The following is a 23277-nucleotide window of genomic DNA, read 5'->3' as shown; positions in this document are numbered from 1 at the left end:
AAATAAATAAAGGATTGATTTAAACTTAGACTATCTTGCCTGAATGCTTCCACTCCAGGTTGTAGGGTTAATGTAAGGTGATGTAGGGTGAAGACTAAACCTGTCTACTAACTCCGAGATCCAGGTCTCTTCCAACCATACCTTGGTGGCAAGAAGCCGGGTGAGGTAGATCTCAGAAACCATCTTGCTCCCTCGCTCCCCTTCCTTGGGGTCTCCGAGATGCTCATGGTTCTTGACCAGATGCCAGAGACGGGTGCCTGAATCTTGATCTGGAGTGAGGATGGGAGCTCTTGAGCGCAAGCTCTCTGGACTGCTGGAAGTACGCAACAAACTCTCTACAAGGGTTGGGAGGGGAGAGAAATGAAGTCACTTTGAGTTTGCTCAATTCAATCCTGGGCCAAAGAGCCTGCTTTCCAGGCAGCTCCTTCCAGCCGAGATTAAACTTTTAAAAAAACCTTTCTATATCCAGAAGAAGGGTTTTTTTTTTCTTTCAGGCTCAGAGCCTGAAATCTGAGCAGAACCACTATTACCATCATCCTCACCCCTCCAGAGACCAGGTAAAGTATACCCCTTCTGCTCCAACCACAAAGTGGGAGTGGCTGTAAAATTATAGACATTTCGTGCCTGGAATAGCAAAGAAAATTACAGCTAGGCCAGGATAATGCTGGGAGGAAGCCCAGGGAATAAAATTCAGACGTGGCAAGAGCTGCCTGTCAAAGACTGATCACGGAAATACTGATAACTTAGATCTCAGGTTTGCGGGGCTGCTGAACACATAGAATGGGGGTGGCCCTTCTCATGCAAAGAAGTATCTACAGCACCATGTAAAGCCTGTGTGTGTGTGTGTGTGTGTGTGTGTGTGTGTGTGTGTGTGTGTGTGTCAGAGAGAGGACATGCCTCTGCATGCCAAGCCACATAAAAAGATGACAGAGGCTCATTTGCACAAAGCTATAATCTCAGTTTATGAGGGCTCAAACAAAAGATGGAAAGGCTGTATCCTGAAAACAAGTCCCAAATGCCAGAATATACAACTTCAAGGGTATGCCTTCCAGTTTCAAGGACGACAAGCATGCTGCAACTCAGCAGGAATTAAGAGCAAGCCCAGAAAATGAAGCATTTTGACTTCTTTCTTACTTTCAAGCAAATTTCTAGAGCTTATGGTTATAACAACAGCCTTAAAAATGTAAAGTGAACTGCAAGCAGGTAAGATTTTCAGTGTTTGGAAAACTACAAAAAAATGAGAAAGGATGAACATTTGCACAATGTATACAGATTGTAGAATTCGGCTCCTTAGTCAGAAAGTCTGGATTGCTCTAGCATACATTTTCAAAGAGTTCACTCTGCAAGTTACCCCACATGCAGGGGTGGGCTTCAAAAATTGTAGCAAGGGGTTCGCTGCCTGGTTGCTGGGTGGGCGTGGCCTAGTCGGCCTCCTGCACTGGGGGGGGGGGATTTTTGCCCTCCTCGGGCTCCGGAGGGTTTCGTCGAGCCTCCAGAAAGGCAAAAACGGCCTTCCCAGGCTCCGGAGACCCAAACTTCCGGTAGGCCCGTTTTTCGCCCTCCCTGAGCCTCTATGCACAACCTACGCTTACCTGCATCCAAAATGGGCCATGTGGGGACTTCTGGGAGGGGCAGGGTGGGGTGGGCAAGGCCAGCCAGGATTGGAATTTAGGAGTACTCCAAACTGCACAGAATCTTAGTTAGAGGTTCTCCCGAACCCCAGCAGCCCACCCCTGCCCACATGTATGGAACATGTCCCAGGAACATGCATGGCTGCTTTGAGGTGTTCCTGATAAGCGCAAAAGGCATGTCCACATCTGCCCCTCTAAATAATATTTAAATCTGGATCTCTGCATAGCCCTAGTCTGTAGCCATCTGCTTAAATCTTAATGAGGTAGCCACAATCCCTTGGAAACCCTGTTGAAGACTCTACTCTGAGGTCATCTACATCCATATCCCATCCTTCCCTACCTCTGTTATCCATGCTGCTTACTTCCTTGGGCAAGAAGCATGGATTCTTCCCTTGCCTGGGAACCCTTTGAAAGTACAAATAATTCTTTCCAAGGGTGCTTCCACAGGGACAACCTACCTATCTCATATACTACTTTGGCAGAGGTCCAGGCAGCACATAACTCACAAACAGCCCTGCTACGTTTTAGAGTACCTTCACACCCGAACTGAATTAAGCATTTCTTTGCAATGTTAGGTTATGCTGCTGGAGAAAAATCCGGGATTTGCAAGTCATTTAGGGCAGACATGCATCTCTGTGATGGTGAAGATCGGGGTGGGTGGGTAGCTGGGGTGGAGGTGCCATTCCTTACCATAGCGACTCAGCGAATGGGTGAAAGTGAAGGAGCTTGCAATATTGTAGCCTGATGCCTGCCTAGGAACCAAGGCCACCGTGGAGCCATCTGCTACCTGTGTGTTAAATTGCAGAGATGGCAGGAGTGGAAGGGTGGGGGAAGTGGGTTTAAAGATAAGATGGATTGGGATGGGGGAAGAGAAGAAAGAGGAATGTTGACCAGTTAACAACATTAATAATACTTAGCATTAATATAGCATACTTCAAACTATGCAGTCCTTGGTGCTCTCTGAGCTTGGTGGTTTGGTTGCAGATGTTTTATTACCAAACTAGGTAACATTATCAGTGCTCTGATGATGTCACCATCCCAGCACCTAGTTTGGTAATGAAACTTCTGCAAGAAAACCACCAAACTCAGAGAGCATCAGGGACCCCCCACAATCTAACCCTGATATTCTCTTCTATCAGTACACTTCAAACTTTCAATGCATTTTAGGCAGTCATTGTAAGTTCTGTAAATTGAGGAGAATCATTATTCCCCTACCGGAACCTAGAGTAAGGTTATAGAAATGAGAAAAAGTTTGTGAACTTTTTAGAACTATCTGCAATCATGCAGTCAAGAGAATATGCCAACACATCAATTCATAAATACTTGCAAATAAATACTATGATCTACCTAATGTGATCTGAGCTTCATTTTGGCTGTTGTTTGTTTACCACAGTAGCCTGTGGTAGGTGACAATACTGCTGGATTGCAGATCGCTCTAAAGGGATTACTAACTTTCTATCATCACAGTATTTGTGCACTCCTTCATACAAATATTGGGGCGGTTAAGAGAAAGCTAGTTTGGGCAAAGCCCTCTGATCAAATTTATAATCCAGCCAAAAGCTGAACAGGAAGCTTCTTAGTTCATAATTTAAGCAATTATACATTGCACTAATTTCTAAAAAAAATATACAAGAACAAACCGCCAACATGAGGAGGACCTCTGAGGCAATCCAAAACTATTAAGAGTAGCACCTTGAGGTAAGCCTTAATCCAAAACCAAGAGCCATTGGGGGGGGGGACTTTATTCAGAGAAATTCAATTTCCCCCTTTTGATTTCAGTGGATTCTACTCTAGTGGTGACTAAAGGATTCTTCACAATGTGTTGACTGCTGGCAATATTATGGTAAGCGTGACTACTATAATACAAACTACTCAGAACTTTAAAAGAAAGCTAAAACTATATGTTCATGTACACTATTGAAGTTTTTAGTCCCAAACTGAAGCATACATATTAAGAAAGTTAATTAGGGATGGTGGTGAATATCCTTAGCTCAGGTGGAGGATGAGGTGAAGGTTCATTCTCTGAACTCGGAGAACGAATCTCCAACCTCACAGTTGATTAGTCCAGAAAAGGAAGGCAAATACCTGATAATGTCCCAACGTGTTGAGCCGCTTCCAATCTCCCTCAATTTTACTTGTGGCGTCTTCATCCTGCAAGATGGTCCGTCCCCCAGCACCCTGACACCACTCTGGGATAAACCGGAAGACGAGTGGGAAGACAGTTGGCTTTATTATTCTCTCTTCCTATTTAGTTACAAATTTAAGCCAGTGGCTGATTACCCAGGTCCATTCCATGCTCACAACCCCACCTGCTTTCTGCCATGTTCCCGTCTTCATACCTAGCTCCATGTCTTCAGCTCGTGGCCGCTGCGAATAGGGTACTCCTCGATATACGGCATCTAGGAGCTTCTCCTTCACTTGTGTCACTGAATCACAGTTTAAAACTTTAACAGGCACTGCAGGTCCCCCAGGTGGCTCAGGAGGGGTGCATAATAATGTCTAGCAGGAAAAAGAAATCTCATTTTAATCACGGTAAAGATACACATGTATGCACATCTGCAGATCTGGGATTTGGATTCAGAAGTAACTATCCCACTTCTCTCAGCTTCCATAGCTAAGGAAAAACTACACATTTAGACCTCTGCATTTTAACGCAGCTCCCAACAAGTGTTTCAGTGCTCAGTGTGTTAAAAAAACTTTTGCCAAATAATGGATGTAGATAACAGAACTGCATTTGGGGTTTGTGATACTGAAACTAGATGAGGCCTATTCACAGAAGGACAAAATATTTGGCTACTTTGTTGAAGAGCCTTTCAGTCTTCCCAACCAGCTGTCTGTAAGTAGCACCTGTTTTCTTTACCATAGCTGAGGCCCAGCATGAAATACCTTGCAGAGTACCAATCAAATCCCAAATCTCTGTAGCGTTATGGTATTTTGCACAATGTAATCTTTCATGGTACATCACCCATAATTCCCAGCTCTATCTACGCTCTGCTTCTTCCAGGCTGGTTCCCCCATTTTTGAAATTAAGTAATTAACCCACTTAGGAAGGTTTCCAATTGTTACAAAATGAGAATGCTTCATTAATCTGGTGGCACAGACACCTCCAAGCCAAAATTGCAAGCTTAGAATGACTTAGGCAACAAGCTCCTTCTCCCACACATAGCCATGATTTAGTGAAGTGGAATATGTGGTGGGCTCCCTGGCTGCTTCTGTTGCCACCCCAAGAGCTCACCAAGGTCTTGTAATCAATCTGCTGGCGAATGAGCTTGTCCTCGCTCAACGAGTAGCGTGCCTCGCCTGTGATGGCATCTATTGGGCCTTTCTCCATCTGCTGCTTGATGGCACAGAACAGCATGAATAATGGCTCCCCAGCACACTCCTAGGTAAGGAAGAGACAAGCTTGAAGCAGGAAACTTCGGAATCTGCAGGTAGCAAATGAGATGATAGGTAAACCTGGCTCTGTATTTTCTATTCTCACCAAATCTATCTGTTCGTTTTTTAAGGGAAGCCCTAAAGATTAAGGTCTTCCACATTTAAGGCTTATGTTCTATCTCTGAATAACAGTGCCCAGGATTTTTGCTCAAATTTCCCACTGGGCAGAGAATATCATTAAATTGATGAAGCTAATGATTCCAGGGTTGTAAAAGAATAAGTCTGAAGATCCAAAGGTGGCCCAAATTTCAGGCACTCATATGAGCCCAAGTTTCAGGCCCTCTTACCTTCAGGAACCTATGCAGCAGAAAAGTAAACCAATTGGTCAACATTTTCTCAGCCACTGACTCCGTCCTGGAACAAGAGAAAGATAGAGGAGTGTTGCTTGCGACTGTGAGATGGAAGAAGTAGTCCCCTATGCCTGCAGTAGTGTTTTGTGAAAAGGATCTGGATCTCTCCACTCTTCTAACATCGCGTCTGAAACTTGTGTTCTGACTATCCCAAGAATATTGTTGATAATACGGACTCATGCACTGTTCGCTGTTGCCAATTTAATTGTTAAATAGCAACATTTAATTGGGACCAGGAGGAGAGGAGCATGGGAATCAAAGAAGGTCTCGCACCGGCGGAGCAACAGCTTGGGGTGGGCACGGTTCTGCAGATTCTTCTCAATGAGGTCAGCCAGCAGCTGCTTCAGCACCCCAGTAGCATAGTCAAGCCTGCCCTGCAGGGCCACCATCGTCAGAGAAGCAACAGCGCCTCTATCTCGCATGGAGAAACCTCGCTGGCCTTCCAGGGTGTGGATGAAAGTCAGCAGGAAAGGCCGAGTGTGTAGCAACTGCCCAAAGAGACGGAGCCCTTTCTCTGTGCTTGGTGGTGTCTGCGGAGGCAAGAAAACAGAAACCGCTCCCTAAGCCAATATGGCAACATGGCTAGCAAGGGCAATGACAAATATTCCTTGCAGCTTTCCACATGCCATAGGCCGGATGTTGCTCACAACCGGGAAAGTCTTTTTATCTGCCCTTGATGTCACATACCTGTTCCACCTCTATGCACTTTGGAACATGCAGACTGTCTTGCTGGATCATACCACTTCATTTCTAGTAGCCCCAAGACAGACAGATAGATAGACGATAGATAGATGATAGATGGATGGATGGATGGATGAATGATAGATGATAGACAGGCAGACAGATAGATATGATAAATGATAGACAGATAGGTAATAGATAGATATAGATATGATAAATGATAGATGGATAGATGATAAATGATAGATGATAAACAGACAGACAGATAGACAGAAAGATAGATAATCTCATAAAAAAGGGTAGTTTTCCTCTGTTTGCTTCCACTTCTTAATACTATTAAGAATATTGCTTTTGAATGCAAGTTTTGTAGATCTAACAAGAGTGGAAATGAAGATCAATAAGAAGTTCAGCTTGATGGCCATTATCTACAAACTAAAGGGGTCTCTGTGCTGGTCTGTGAAAAGAAGGAACTCCTCGATCCATCATATCAGGAGCAGAATCAGCCTCAATAATTTCAGGAACAAGCATCTGAGTTGACAAGTTCAGGAGACAATGATACCAGAGATATCGAAACATAAAGACCTCGGTGTACCAAACCTCAGGATAAACCAATCTCTCTAGCTCAATTTATCCTCAATTTAATATTATTGTTAAGACAGCATGTCACACAGGTCTCATTTTTCCATGACAAGCACTCACACTGGTTTCTTGAAGTGCTGGGTGATCATCCACCCCCGGAAAGAGCACACGCCTTGCATATGTCCGATAATCCAGGAATGGGATCTTCACACCATCCATGTTGTTTGTCAGCTCGTTAATATCTGTCTGCAACTCAGCAAAAGCTGAAGAAGGTAGAAGACTGTTAAAAATGTTGAGTTGTTTGCAAAGGCAACTTTTCCTTCCACTCTGCTTCTTTTGACCGTAACAGAGCCAAAGAATTAACCATCAAGCCATCCTTGGCCTGCAATAGTCCTGCCTCATCAGATCAGGCAGCAAAAATGAACAGGTATATTCCACGTGGAAAAGACTGCAGATCATCATGCTTACATACTACATGTGCATGTTTTGGCAACATGTAACCAGTGTATGCTAAGCCTGCTTGTAAAAGCATCTAAATTCTTAATTTTTCCTTTGAGACTAGCTGCCAACTGGAACCACATCACGTCTCTGAAGCTACCATCCTTCCTCTATGTATATGAAACTGGCTCAAGTAAACCTATCATTTCAGACTGGAATAATGGCTCAAAGCATGCGATATAATATTCTTCAAATCTCTTCTCTGCTTGCCCTTCCTTTACTCTAAAACATTCTGGGTTGAAAATAGAGCTGCCTCAAACCACTTGGTTTGGGGTGTCATGGTCACCCATTCCCCCTCATCTTTAAGGCATTATTAGTGTATTTTTCCTTGCTATTGAGAGGTCAGGAAGGAGGCTTGTGGGAATCTTCTGTCTCAGATTGCCTTAACAATTGGTCTTGAGATACTATGCAACTGAAGTGAAAATGCCATTTAATGCATTCCGCTTGGCCGTTATGTACCTTAGGTTAGCCCTATAGGATATTCTCTTGGGACAGTGTGTGTGTGTGTGAGTGCATGAGTGTGCGCACACCCACCCACCCTTATGCTCGTACATCTAAGAGGCATGAAAATAATGTACTGTACAACCATTGGCATTCTACTTTTCAGTATGAGCTTTTTTTGGTCCAAAATACACATTTTTATTTTTCTGTGAAAACAACTTTACAACACAGCCATGTTTGCTTTTCCTTTTATAAATTTAAATTGCACGAGATAGGTATTTTGTCAAAAGCAGAATCTCTCCATGGCTGCCCCCGCCCCCCCCCCCCACCATCTCTTCCCATGATTTTCAGGGGGAAAAAATTCAAGGCGACATCAGACTCTTGATATCATCAGAGCCAATTTAAAGGACTCTACACAATTGCATAAGTCGAGTATGGCAGCTTTTGCTAGTGAACTAAAGGTAAAGCACTGCCTACACTGCAAAGAAAAATATATTGGCTTGCCTGCATTCGCTTTGTGAGTCACACCTGGTGAATTTTGCCTACTGTCTAGTTTTGTGGGCTGTTCACTTTTGTTAGTGAACGTAAGGCACTGCCACACTGCAGAGAAAAGGATCTTGGCTTGGATTTGTCCAATGTGTGAGTCACAACTTGGTCTGTTGCATATGCATATGCAAATGCATGGAAGTCAAGGTGCCCTCTCTTCCTCCCTTGCCAAAGTTTAACTCTTGGGAGAGCTGAAGAGGGAATGAAATGTTATGAATTCTTCCACGACTTTGTGGCTATACAAAATACATTTTGATGTAAGAATGGGAAAAACAAAGGATCCCTCTAATCTAGAAGAAGCAAACAAAACTAGCTGGGGAATAAGCCCTGGTGTTATAAAGAGCTGGGGAAAATTCTAGATTTATTTACTATGATATATGAGAACTGCGTCTGTGAATATGACGTTAGTCAGGGCTGTATGCCAATGGAGACATTGATGAAATGTTTCAGCCTCGGAAACAAAGACAATGCCCCCTCCCTCTTTCTCTGGCCACTTCTTGACAGTTTTATAGCACTTCCGTCAATTTCCATTCCCGTCAGTACCTTCCTTGCATTCCAGAGCCACCCGTGACTCCAGGTTGTCCATCTGCAGCTGCAGGCGCTTCAGAGTACGGTCTGCATCCCGTGTCTTCCGTTTGTAGGCTACCAGCACCCCAATGATAGCCCCTAGAAGGAGGCTTCCTCCTGCCCCTAAGCCCACCAGAGCTGGCAAAGGCAAGGCTGCCTCAGGATAGATGTGAAGGGTGCCTGGAGAGAATAACAGACCTCCCACCAGGATCTGCAAGGAAAGGAGAGCAATGCTATTTTTCTCTCTCTCTCTCCCTCTCCCTCTCCCTCTCTCTCTCCCTCCCTCCCTCCCTCCCTGTATTATTTTTATAAATAACTCAAGGCAACAAAATACCGAACATGCCTTCTTCCTATTTCCATCACAACAACAACAACCCTGTGAGGTGAGGTGAGCTGAGAGTGAATGATTGGCTTTCCATGAAAATGTCTGCAGGTCATTAAATCTTTCTTTCTTATTCACTTTTCATTTTTCAACCAGGTCAGGAGTCAGTACCCACAGTTTGGGTAAATACCTCATGTTTCCTGATATGGGAGGACTTCCTTATGGAACCCTGCATCTTCTCCACATCCAAATGTTTCAAGTACAGATGTAAATTTGTAGCTGGAAATTGCTTGTATTTGACAAAGCTGGACATGATTAAAGTCACTTGTGTCAATTTTGAATCTAAACTATATGTCTTTGGGAATTTTTCTTTCCCCAGAGATTTATCAGCTTTAAAAAATATCATACAAGTAGTCCTCAAGAACTGACTGCTTCATTTAGTGACCATTTAAAGTTACAATAGTGTAATAAAACCAGCTTTGAAACCAGTCCTTACATTTACAATTGTTTCAGTATCCTGTGTTCCCATGATCGCCATTCAGGCACTTTGCAACCAGCGCACAATTAAAAGCATTGCAGTGTCCCACGATCAAATGATCGCTATAAGTGCGCTTCACAACTGGCTTCCAACAAGCAGAGTTGGTGGAGAATGTGGAGGTGAAATCACAATTTGCGATCGTGTGATTTGCCACCTAGGAACCAAGGTGCTTTAGCAACAGACCTCCAGTTCCAATTGTGGTCACTAACTGAGGACTACCTGTATTAAGGCATGTAAAATGTCATCAACTGGACAAGTTCTGATCTGCCCACAACATTAGTGACGCTCCCCAGAATGGAGGTGAATGGCTGAAGCCACTGAAGTCCTTTACTCAGCCCCGCCCCCAAATCAGATGTACCATGACTGGCTGCTCTCCAGTTTGGCTTGGCGAATCACACAACAATTGGGTTTCTGAGACAGTCAGGGTGCAAGGTTCTCCACCAATCAGCACTGTGTAGTTGAGTCGTGTACTGCCGGATACTGCAGGGATCAGATTCCGGCCCTGAGAAGAAAAATATAGGAAATATATGATTACACCATCCTCAGTTTAGATTTGGGAGCTAATTTAATGTTTAAGAGTCACTGAGAGACTAGGGAGAGAATCTAGGGGAGAACAGGACTGTTTTATTATATGTGCTGAAAGACAATATTTAGCACCTCCTCCATGAAAACTATATTCTGGTGGTTATTGTTAAGAATCTTTAGAAATTAGTGCCTGAATTTCAGGGGTGGGATTCAGCCTATTTGAACTGGTAGCTCCGATGATCAGCTGAGAGCCAACCGGTTCGTTCCAACGATCAGGTGAGCCCGCCTGCCGGCCCCTGCGCTATACCGACCTATACTTCCTTTGTTTGAAGCCCAGCTGGTCCGCGCGGCAAAGTGGATTGCCACGCCTCAGCTGTCTTACTTATCAGGGCTGCAGTAAAAGGTAAGTTTTAGAGCTGTTTCCAAACGCAACGCACATGCAAAGCACGCGCTCAGCGAATCGGTTGTTACACCGGTTGAATCCCACCATTGCTGAATTTGTATCCACACCTCCCCTCTGGCATCCTGTTTTCCTTCTGTGCTATGTCTTTTACAGTACCTGATCCCTATGAGCCAGAATTTTTTGAATTGATTGTAAACTACAATTAAGATTGTAATTTAGAAAACTGTTTTTTTTCCCCCTTATGAATTGATGGTAAGGGACATACGGTGCAACATCTGTTGCCCCTTCTTGCAAGCTTTCCATTTCCACTGATTAAGGTAGTCCTCAATTTACAACCAAAATTGAGTCCAGAATTACGATCATAAGTCATTGAGGTTGTATGTCAAGGCACCAAGAATGCAGCATTTTTGCTAGCGTTTGTTAAGTGTTTATTAACACCACAGTTGTTAGGTGAATCCATTTTATCCGATTGGCATTTTTTGCCAGAAATGGGAAGTAAATGCCAGAAACTGGCAAAAAAAAAAAGAGAGAGAAAGAGACAGAGACAGAGACAGAGAGAAAGAGAAAGACAGAAGAGCAGAGTCCCTGATTCTTAGAATATTTTTCAGGACATCTTGCACCAGCTTCTAATTTTATTTTCCCCCCCCCAAAAAAAATGTCTTTATATAGTCATAATGCCTTTATGCAGCCAAAGGCAGCCGGTTCGGGCCGGTTCAGGCGAACTGGTTGTTAAATTGCTGGCTGGCCCCTCCCCTTCCTTCCCCTTCCAGGAGTTCCCATGCGCCCCATTTTTGCTCCCAGGTAAGTGCAGGGAGGCCTACTAGGCCCAGGGTGCCCCCCTGCAGCCCATTTTTGCTCCCAGGGGAGGTGCAGGAGGCCAAGTGCTGCCTGTCACACCTCCTGGCCATGCCTACATGACACACCCACCCAGCCAGTCATTAGGGCAGAGAACCAGTTGTTAAATTATTTGAATCCCATGACTAGCCAAAGTTACATTACAGAAAAGGGAAGAAACATTAAAACTCATACACCCTCATTAAATTCTGCGCTTGTGTGGCTCAAACATAATAAGAGGCATTTGCAGGGGTGAAATGCTCCCAGTTCGGACCGGATCACCCGATCCGATAGTGATGGAGGTGGGAAGTTCGGAGAACTGGTAGCAAAAATCCCTGCCCCCCCAATGCCCAGCTGAGCCGCGTGATTATCAGAGGCTTTTTTTCTTTTAAATGCTTCTGACAATCCCAGCTGAGTTGCCTGATCGGCAGAGGGTTTTTAAAAAACCCTCTGCCGATCAGGCAACTCAGCTGGGATCGTCAGAGCCTTTTGAAAGCATTTTTTAACAACCTCTTCGCCGAAGAGGTTGTAGAAAAAATTGTTTTAAAAGTAAAAAAAAAATTAAATTGGCCACGCCCATCCAGTCACATTACCCCCACCCCCACCAAGCCATGCCCACAGAACCAAAGGTAACAAATTTTAGATTTCACCACTGGGCATTTGCCATAGTAGCCTACTGACCCTCTGTTCTTCTGGGCTATCTTATCTCTGACCAAAAGGATTTAAAGCTTATAACATTGCAAAAAAATATTTGTCACAAGCATGGCTTCCAACAAGCGGGTTCTAGAAAGACCTGTATTTTAAAACACTGGGAGAACCTCATTACAATTATATTTTCAAAGCCCCAACACAGACTGCTTCAATACCTTGAGGACAACGTGGGATCCGGGTTTAATTTCCAGTATGCCGCTGGGCCCAAAGGTCTCAAAAGTCGGGTCTGGATAGTATGTAAAAGCAGAACGGTTCAGGGTCCGGGTGGCAGCCACATCATCCAAGAGGAAGCCAAACTCATCAGGGTGAGCACCTCCAAGGGGCAGTGCCTGCTCCCGAGGTATAATGCCCGGGGCCTTGCACAACATTATGGAGTCATTTAGCACTTGACAACTCTGCAGGGAAGCAAACCAGAAAAAACACACAAGCCCCACAGAGGGCATCCATCAGCTCTGCCCTTCTAAAACCAGCCCTCATCCTGTGCAAAAAATAGACATAGCCATCTTTGCAGTTGGATCTTTGCATTGCTCTTAGCTTTCAATTATACAGTATGCGTCTTTTCAAGGATTGGGAAGAGAGGTATACTCCCAGCAGTCCAATGCTCTGAGCATCCTCTATGCATTTTGCATTTGAAACCTATTTAAAAGTAACATTCACTTGCAGAACTAGGTATCCATGAACAAGAAAATCACATGGTGGATGGCCTTCTGAATATATACAATTCTGACTTTATACATGCACCATTCAATACTTTAGCAAGGCCCATGCCACATGGATCACCTCAACATAACCGGTTAGATCCTAAGGGGAGCTGCCACATTCTCTGCCCCACTCTGAATTGTATCTTGGATATATATTCTTTTTTCTCTTGGAATAAGACATTAATGTTATTTTTAGGTTTTGTCATTTTTATTTTTTGTCTGTCTTTCCAGGGAATTCCAAATGCATGACAATGGCTGGTAATAATTTTTGGTCAAGTTCTTTTTCACTCACGAATAAGCTATCAGAGACTACAAACTAAGAATAGTGCTATAGCGCTTATTTATTTATTTATTTATTTTCAAATATTTGTATGCCGCCCTTCTCTCTAAGGATTCAGGGCGGCTAACACAAGTTAAAAAACATACAGTAATAAAAGAAAGCCAAATTAATAATAATAATAATAATAATAATAATAATAATAATAATAATAATAATAATAATAATAATAATAATTTAATTTGTATACCGCCCTACTCCTGAAGGACTCAGGGCAGTGAACAGGCACAGAATAAAACACATAAAATACAAAAATTAAGAACAGAAATAAAATCAAATTAAATCAATTTAGCCCAAGACAAATTTAAAACCCCAGGTTAAGAACAAATTAAAATTTACATTAAAAAAGAATGGGAAAGGTTAAGCGAGACCAGCCTGGTGAAATAAAAAGGTCTTAAGAGCACGGCGGAAGGTGCGTAGATCTGGGATCCTCCGTATCTCCGGGGGGAGCTCGTTCCAGATAGTAGGTGCCCCCACAGAGAAGGCTCTCCCCCTGGGGGCCGCCAGCCGACATTGTTTGGCCGATGGCACCGGGAGGAGTCCCTCTCTGTGAGAGCGTACCGGCCGGTGGGAGGCCGTTTGCGGCAGTAGGTGGTCCCGTAAATAACCAGGCTCTAAGCCATGGAGCGCTCTAAAGGTGGTAACCAAAACCTTGGTTACCACCAAAATTAAAACCAATTAAGGCTTAGCCTTAGATGCCGCTCCATCTGTGAGCAGCTTACATTGTCAGCATATTTCCCCCAACAATCTAGGTTCTCATTTTACCGACTTCAGAAGGATGGAAGTCTGAGCTGGTCAGGATCAAACTTCTGGATGTGGGCAGAGTCAGGCTGCAATACTGCACTTTAACCACTACGCCATCATGACTCATTGCAGGGCCAACCTGCCTTCCCATTCACCCTCTTTCTAGAGGTTGCCTATGTAAGTTAATTTTGATCTTAATTGCAGCTGGTTGTACACAATGGACAGGTAATAATTTTTGGTCAAGACCATTTTCATGGTCTCATGAATAATCTATCAGAGGCTACAAAATAAGAAGGCACACTGCAAGGTCAACCTGTCTTCCATTCACCTTCCTTCTACTCAGCGATTCCCTAAGTTAATTTTGATTTTAACTGCAGTGGGTTGTACAGAAACACAAGAGTGCAAATTGCCCAGTACTCCAAAATGGTCTGATGTCACATTGAATCTTGGAATATTGTAATAAATATGAACTCTGCAACTCCCCTCCAGCCCAAAAACAAATTAATCTACAGTATCCCTGGAAACACCCTCTCTTGTTCTCTCTTTGTTCCTTATGCAAAGATCTAAACTCTGATTCCAGTAGGTTTTCATCTGCCATAGAAGACTCACATTGATGGTTTCTATCCCGCCATAAGCAGCCCGAACCCGTGGTTCCTGAATTGTTAAGAGGTGGGTCCCACTCACTGTGAGGCTTGTGCTACCACTGTAAAAAGATGGGCAGAAAAGAAACCAAGGTTTTGGTCTGCAAACACTAAAGGGAAAACATAGTCAGAGAAGAGAAACTTAGCATTTCCAGAACACACAGGGCTGGCTAGTCTGCATTTTCATGATGCCATCACACCAGGAGTACTTCTATAACCACAATACCTGGGAGGCATTCAGATCGAGAATTCAAACTATACTTACCAGCGCATAAATACAATCCAAAACAAATGAGTAAAAGAAATTTGCATCCAATAAACTGAACAGGAAGAAAGGCTCTTCAACATTTGTCCTGCTTCCTTCACTTCATAATTCAATTTTCTTCAGAATACGACTGTCTTTGAAAGTTCAGATTTTAGGTGATGCGGGAAAATAACAATGTTACATTCCACAAGTCAATTACAAATGCCCCTGCACACATGGGCCTGTCTATCCTGCATCCCTATTACATAAAATACAAAAATGCTCATATTTTTCAAGTCAATACAATTGACCTTGGCAATTATTTTTTCCAGCTTCTATAAGTTGCATTATGCATCTATAATACTGGGGTATCTTTTTATGCATTGGTAATACCATTTCTTACATTTGGAACAAGATACCTGTGTGCATATATATTGTGTGTGTGTCATGTGTGTGTGTGTATGTGTGTGTGTGTGTGTGTGTGTGTGTGTGTACACAAATAATATATGTGTGTATATGAGTATCCATCTATATCACCATGAACGTGAAACATTTACTCCAGTGAAAGAAACTGGAAGATATAATTGAATGTATAATGTTTTTCCACATCACCCTAAATGAGTAAATGAAGCAGGAGATCAGTGGCAAAAAACAACAACCATGAGTCATTTTTCTAGGAGAAATCTATCTTCAAGAGCAGGGAGGAGATCTGGGTCTTTCCAACAGCCCTGAAGTATAGGGAGACACAAGAAATTATCCAGTTTCTTAAAAAAAGAAACCAAACCCAAAGGACTCCTTCAGATCAGATGTGATTCCTGGTAGTTATGTGACTATGCTCATGTTGCTTTTGTTCCAGCAATACAGAAGTCGGTTGCTAATGTCTTTTTCTGATAATTTGGTCTTTCCAGTCTAGCCTGCAACCGGGGATTTCTCAATGGCCCTCTCTACAAGTCTGACCCTGCTTAGCTCTTTCCAAGATCAGCCAGTCTGCTATGCACTCCGGATGTGGTCGCAAAACTCCTGATTAAAGAGGAATCTGATTTATTCAGAGCAGAAATAACAGAAGCTCCCAGAATGCTAACATTCTCCTATCGATACCACATAGGACGATCAGAGGCTTAACACTTACTTTGCAATACTCCAAGCAGGCTCTACGGCTGTGACCACTGGGTCGGGACTATAGCGGAAGAAGACTGTCCCATTTGTGCTGATGTTGGCACGATCAATGCGAAGACTGAGGTTGGCAGGACCTGGGCCTAATGCCGAGGGGGGAGACAGGCAGACAATCTCCCCTGCACTACGCCTTGGGAGAGCAAGGAAGAAGGGACATTAAAGGCGTGATTCCTAATAATAGCCTCAACCTCATAATAAAGCTGTAAAATGGGTCTCCCTCCATCTTGCACTTTTTCCAACAGTACACAGGCTCCACTGCCACTACTCCCCATTTCACACCAGATGATCTCTATTTTCCCTCCCACTTAGATAATACCTAATCAGAGCTCCAAGGCTGAGCAGGGCTTGTATCTGTGCCTTACCAATTTAACACTTTTCGTACAATTCTACACTGATTCTTAGACCATTTGCTCTCCAAGGAGACCAATGTCTATGAACATTAAGTGGCCCAAAGTATATCTTCCTACTGTGTTTTCTTGACACATTGAGCCATTTCCCCTAATCCTTTGCTAGTATGGGTTTATGATTAAAATTAAAGCACCTGATTGACCAGTGCTGGTAACAATACCATTGGGTCATACAGTCTGCTACATTATGACTTGTTGAATAAACCATAGTGCCATAATTCATACAATATAGCTGCCCATAAACCATAATCTGCAAACCTGTATCTAGATTTCATACAGTACATTAAACCGAAAATGCTCAGCACAATAATAAAACCCAAACACTGCAATCTTTTGTGTTTTTCCAGTTTGATCAAAAAGATCCAATCCTTCTATTGAAACCCAAATAATACCTGATTAGGCGACATGGTGCTCCTCGAATTGCAACTGTGACATTGCTCCCAGCATCAAGGTGATTTCCAAGGAGGCTGATTTTTGTCCCACCTGAGGTAGGACCTCGTTCTGGGTCGACCCCCCAAAAGCTGGGGGTCTAAAGGGGACAAAATCAGTAATGAATTGCCTGTTAAGATATACACTTCAAAAAATTTCTCGTTCCCCAAGAAAATCAACCTGCCTCCTGGGCAAAACCCACTCTACCACTCTCTGGGAGATGTTGCTTGCATTATAAACCATCTAGGACTATCCAAGTAATAATGACTCTAGCCTATAAAACTGCTTACCACAAAGGTGAAAGGAGTATCCGACTGGGTCCGGTAGTCTGCACTGCAGTCCCCTACGCAGAGCTCCACGGGACCTGGGGGAGGATCTGGCAAAAGTGAGGGCTCAAGTTCACACACCAGCCTAAGGGGAAGGGGTGAGATCTGTCAGAAGAGCCAAGGCCAATGCACCCAGCCCACCTTTTCCATAAGCCCTTCTCTATCCACCATCCCTTCTTTCAGAATGGGAAACTCTCTTGAGCAGGCTGGACATACAGAAGTCCTGATTTACCCCAGAGTAGCTTTTGTAAGTCTGTTATCGGCCCTAGGAATTCTCTCTTAATGTTGTGGGGGATTCAGGAACAGTTAGCACTGTTAGCATTACCAGAAGTGTCTAGTATACCCTTTGGCATCAATGGCCCAGAAAGAGGATGCCAGGAATACTTTCTGCTGGAGTTACTATGCTCCTCACTCAACTCTATCAGAGGTTGGCACAAAAGAGGAGACCCCAAAGGCCTGCCTGTGAGAGAGGGTGGATGGAATGGCACCCCGCCTCTTATGCTTTTGCACAGAGGGAATTGAATATTCCCAGGAGTTTAGGCTATGAGATTTAGGTTGCATGAGACAGTCCCTCCAAACAGCAGATCCTACGGGGTGGGAAGCAAGACTTGGGAAAGAAGGCAAAGTACATATGTGTAAAGCAACCAGGGACAATCCAAGGCGGACAAAACACAAACAGCCCCTCTTAATTCCACTTGTGTTTCCTAGCATGCCAGACTATGATAGCAAAGAAGTTGGTTTATTTTGTTTTTCAAAATGAAGGTTGTAAATGGAAGTATGAGACAAGTGTTCCTTTTTCTATTAAGTCAAATTCCCTCAAATGCCATAAATCAGTCATTTTAACACTCTATGTGCGCATGTCTTCTTCTTCCCTATCTGCATCTTCCCTCTCTGGGTGGCAAGAGGGGGAAATAGTACCTCTTGCATTTCAAGGACTGACTCCTCAAACAAACTCTGAGACCGAATATGTGACATAGGGGGAAAAAAAATCAAGGAATTAAATCAGGTCCTTTCAAAGATGCTGCAGATAAACTGAAGAGGAACAGGTGAGTGCAAGGCAGAATGAGTAAGAATGCAAGACAGGCAAGTCTCCAATCCTAACCTCATCTCAACAATGAGCTCATTGGCGAGCTAAAAGAAGCCACAACTTGTGGCTCAAAGAATTATATCCTTCCTTATTAAGCCAAAGCACACATTAAGAAGAAAAGAGCAAAGGTGGGGTATTCACATCACAGGCAGTGTCTCAATTATCCTTCTCATGGCTCCAGCCTGCATGCTCTAGCTAGGTAAAGCAGAACACAAATGGTTTCCTCACTCTGCCAAAGGACAATGCGTTGGTACAGTGAACCAATTCCTACCACCTATTCATCACGATCATTCCTGTTTTAGATAGGTTTGATCATATTGCATGGTTGGGCAGGTCCAGCAGCCTCTTCCCACATCATTTAAGGTAATAAAACCAACCTGCCTTTCCCAGTGCTATTTATAAGGCTCATTGAGGACCAAAAAAGGTATTACGCATAGATGTGCTTAACACACCCTGACGTTTTGCACGCTGGTTTTCAAATGTAAAAAGCAGGAGCAAAACTGTGAGGGGGTTGTGGGGGGAGGGGAATTTTGAAGAGAAAAGTTAAGGGAAAAGAACATATTAAGGTTCTCCATCCAGCACTTAACTTCAAATTTGATTCCTCCAAGCCAAATCTTGTTTGGGGAAAAATAAAAAAAAAGCTCAAGGAAATTATACACGCAAGACTGTTTGGCCTTAAGATAACATCTATAAAGTGTTGTACACAAATTGAAGTACTAGAACCACTAAATGCCATCTATTACTGGTAGGTTCAATACTCCAATATTTCTCAGTCTATTTTGTGGTAGTTGCAACAGGTTCTTATGAAATGTTAGCCAAAAGGCGCTACATCATGTCCAGGAACAAAGCAACAGACTTTGCTAACAGACTTCAGCCTTGGCTATAGTGAAGAAGCTGAAATATAACATCAACAAAATATAACATTTTGCAGTCTACATAGAAAGCACTCTTTGGCAGAATCAAGTGAAAAAAGTGAAAGAGGAAATGGGAAGGATGAGGTTTTTCACATAATAACTAGTGTTATTATTACAAATAAAGTCAGGTTCCATCCATATGAAGAAAGCACTCCCTATTCCACCAGGGCTGATAGACTGTACAGGAGTAGCAAATCAGACCCTACCAAGAGATGACACAGCCTTTTTCTAATCTTTCGGTTCCTCTCTGGATTCCCTTGTTCTGTTCTTAGACTGATCCCAGGTTTTACTCTACCCACTTTTTTCCCTCGCCCAATGTTCACCTACCTCTCAGCACTGATGTATTCTGCAGGGAGAGAGCTACACCGGACACCTGCTACCCGTACACCGACCTCATAGAAATGAAGCCCTAGGTTTTCACCCCAAACTGTCACCCGAGTCCCACCTTCCTTGGGACCAGTCAGGGGCAATACCTGCAGAAAGAAGGAGATGAAACAGGGAGAGAAGGAAAAAGCATTCGCTGTGGGAAGTAAGGAGTTCATAAAGAAAAGTCTTGGAAAATTCTTTCTTTCTTTCTTTTTCTTTCTTTCTTTCTTTCTTTCCTTCCTTCCTTCTTTCCTTTCTTTGTTTTCCTTTTTCTTTCCTTCCTTTATTCCTTCCTTCCCTCCTCTTTCTTTCTTTCTTTCTTTCTTTCTTTCTTTCTTTCTTTCTTTCTTTCTCTCTCTCTCTCTCTCTCTCTCTCTCTCTCTCTCTCTCTCTCTCTCTTTCCTTCCTTCCTTTATTCCTTTATTCTTTCCCCATCTGCTCCCTCCCTCCCTTCCATCCATCCATCCATCCATCCATCCATCCATCCATCCATCCGGGATACAAGAGAAGATTCTAACATTCATAAAAATCATACTGAAAGCATCCCTAAAGAAATCATCCAAATTAGGAAGTGGCTGATACAATCAATTTCCATGCTCATCAGATACATAATCAGAGTGGAACTGGACTTATATTAGCCTCCCAACCACTGAAAGACTACACCCAAGATGTGTAAGCTTTAAATATACCACAAAATGGTAGTAGATGCCAGTGCAAACAGGACATTGGGTGAACAGAAGTGATGGCAAAGTGGGATGGTCTCTCACATTTCCATATTTTTATAGGTTCTCCTCATTACATTTCATGTCTTTATAACATTTCAGAATATAAAGGCAAGGCTGCCAATTCAAAGAAAGTTTCAAAGAAACAGTTGCATCTTTTACTGATTTTTTTAAAGTTAGGTGGGTTCTTTGCCTGGTGTCAGGGGAAAGGACCACGGTGTTATTCATGGTTCTATCATTTTAATCAGTTATGAACCATCCTAATTTTTAATTGAAGGATGTGGAAAACCCATGTTCCTCATTCTGTAATTTGCTAGATGTGCTGGATTACAAATCCCATCATTCACCATTCAACATGTACCACAACCATGCTTGCTGAGGGATGATACAGGCTGAGAAAAATTGGGTTATATAATTCCTAAAGAACATATGTGAAGATTTGCTGATAGGCTTCTTACCTGTGTAATACGAGGGTGAGTACAACGAGCCCCACGTCGACCGGGTGGCACCCAATTTTGCCTGGAAGCTGGACAGTGAGGACGCAAAAGGCAACGGCGTTCAGGTACACACCAACCACACTCATAACGTGGATCTGATTTGAGGCACAATCCACAGCTAGAACGCTGGGCCGAACACTTATACAAGAGAGCTAAGGAAAATGGGAGAAAAAATAGATAAAATAATAAAGAATCTGCAGATTAAGAGTAAGAGCCTGTAGTACAGTGGACTAAAGCACTGTTATTAACATCTGCTGCTTGCAATTACTGCAAGTTCAAATCTCACTAGGCTCAAGGTTGACTCAGCCTTCCATCCTTTCAAAGGTAGGTGAAATGAGGACCCAGATTGTGGGGGCAATAAGCTGACTTTGTATAAATATACAAAAGTATGAAGGCTATTGCTTAATGCATTGTAAGCCACCCTGAGTCTCCGGAGAAGGGCGGCATATAAATTAAAAAAAAAAAAGAAGATTGCTTGGCACCAGCTGCTATCTGATAATTAACCTATAATCATAACTATACTGATCCTATTGAAGATGGTGCTGAGATAACTTGTAAGATAACAAAGTGACTATTCATATGTTCAGTTTTCATGTTAACTTGTGTTTTGAATGCATCCAGGCTGGTATTCACTATAGCAGAATGAACTGGTGCAGGAGAATGAAGTGACCCATTTTGAAGAGCATCATAGAAAGAAAAGTATGGGGGCAGATGGATTTGTGTCTTACTGAAGTGGCTGGATTTGTTGGGAGAGGGGAAGGTTTAAGATATTTCTATGTGATCTAGAAAGCTACTCTAGATCTCTATTTTTGTGTGTGTCAATAAAACTGTGCAGAACCTGTGAACAGTCTCTTTTCCCTACTGCAGAAAATGCTTGCATCATCTCTCCGCCATGGGCATCAGCCACAAGCTAATCCTTTTAGCAGAATGCTGACTTGATTTAGCAGGTTGAAATTGACAAAGAGTTTTATTTCTACTTTCTCTTTGGCAGGAAGCAAGCTGCTTGCCAAACACTAAGCAGCTGCTGGAATTATTTTTTTTTTCTTTCCCTGAGAGAGGTGGAATTTTGGTTACTTCCCCCAAAAGGAAATGGAGGGAACAGCAAACTAGACATATTCCAGTAATTCCTGTAGTTTAAAAAGCATGCATTTTTGTTTTGAACTTGTAACCTCCTCTCTCCTTCACTTCAGCTGCCACCTTTACTATATTAAGAAAAGTGCCTGGCTGCAGAATTGATGACCTGTTATCGTGCCACCTTCATTGCTCAGCATAGCATTTTTAATCTAGGATGAATGATGGCTTGGTAGCTAAGCAGTTCATCCTGTTACAACTGTTCATTTTTTCCCCAAAACAACCAACGCAAAAAGCATATACTGAAAATGTGTGTATGAGAAGGGGGGGAGGGAGAAACAGGGAAGGGATATACTAGCAATTTCTTTCGTTTATTTTTGTGTGGTAGAAAAGATGTTTTTTCTTCCTGTTGCTCCAGTTGTTTTCATAAGGCAACAATTGCAGAGAGGTTTTTTTGCAGATTCCTATTGGTCAACTGCATAGCACTAATGGGCTTACTGTGTTTTTGGTATTGCAAGATCAACCAGGGAAAAGAAGATAGGCAGGTCTGTTTCAGGCTTGTTTGGAGAGATTGGGCCACAGAAACAATGAGACATGGAAGTAACCTTAGTCTTTGCTTTAAATAGCAGAACATTCTCGACCTGCATAATTGTTCTGACACATTAAATCCCTGGTATTATTTCATTAGGCTACTTATAATAAAAAAAATTAATTCCAGGGAAGTAGTAAACCAAAATCGATTTGTACCGGTTTTACAGTGATAGACTAAGAGGAATTGTGTGTCCTTAAAACCTACACACATTTGATACCCAGAGCTGGTACCTTTGAATCCTGGTGGCTTGTCAATGGCAAAATCTCCATCCCAAATGACATCAAAGTCCAGAGGGAGTTCACCCAACTCCTCACCATCGTACCAATACTAAAGAAGAAATAGATGGGTAACAAATTATTGAAGATGAAAAGTTAAAATGCTGATCTGTAATTACAGGGAACCCAGTAATTGGGTTTCCCTATTGGGGAAACAGCAAGGAAAGGATAAAAACAGACTTCCTGAGAGCTGAACAAACATTTAAGTAACCCTTCACCTAACAGCCATCTGCAGGGCCCTGAACTGAGTCAGCCAAGTTGTGATCTGCTCTTTGTCTGGATCATAGATGAGAAAGAGCTACAGTATTTGGTAATTGATTAAATTGGGGAATAAGCAAATTGCTTCATCATGATGAACTTCTTTATCACTACGTATTCGATTTCTTTATTCCTGGTGCTTCCTGCATTCTTAGCCTGTTAGGAGGCCTCTGCAGAGACAAACCCCACAGTTGCTAAGAGAAATGGTGGAGTTTCTATGTCACATTTATTATATACACATACTGTATATTGCAAACATGGCTAGGTTGTGTATAGACGGTCCTTCTCGGTGCTATTAATAGATGGGATGAAAGCAGAAGAAAACTAAAAGCAGTCTTTTACCCTCATTGAGTCCTAATGAACATAGCTTACAAACTGTGGCTTAAAAAGAAGAATACTCTCAGGTTTGTAGCCTAATTAAAAGCTCGACTG

The 23277-nt window shown here is 42.8% G+C and overlaps 1 protein-coding gene across 1 annotated transcript; it reads right to left on the bottom strand.

Annotated features, from left to right (window-relative positions):
• Positions 1-39: 39 nt before the first annotated feature.
• On the bottom strand, positions 40-22639 carry LOC139326941 (plexin-A3-like; the record flags this gene model as incomplete). The annotated part of the gene is made up of 18 exons (XM_070956665.1): positions 40-335; positions 2322-2418; positions 3717-3820; positions 3971-4130; positions 4867-5013; positions 5354-5420; positions 5690-5946; positions 6797-6939; positions 8705-8939; positions 9947-10090; positions 12217-12456; positions 14453-14546; positions 15858-16031; positions 16701-16837; positions 17028-17148; positions 19392-19537; positions 20611-20801; positions 22543-22639. Coding segments are annotated over 18 exons (2850 nt in total), but the record flags the coding sequence as incomplete, so codon positions are not given.
• Positions 22640-23277: the final 638 nt, after the last annotated feature.

Source organism: Pituophis catenifer, unplaced genomic scaffold, assembly GCF_029215685.1.
Source record: "Pituophis catenifer annectens isolate HBS135680 unplaced genomic scaffold, rPitCat1.0.hap2 SCAF_378, whole genome shotgun sequence".
NCBI lineage: Eukaryota > Metazoa > Chordata > Lepidosauria > Squamata > Colubridae > Pituophis > Pituophis catenifer.
Note: the sequence above shows the minus strand (reverse complement) of the source record. Positions and strands in the feature narration are given on the sequence as shown.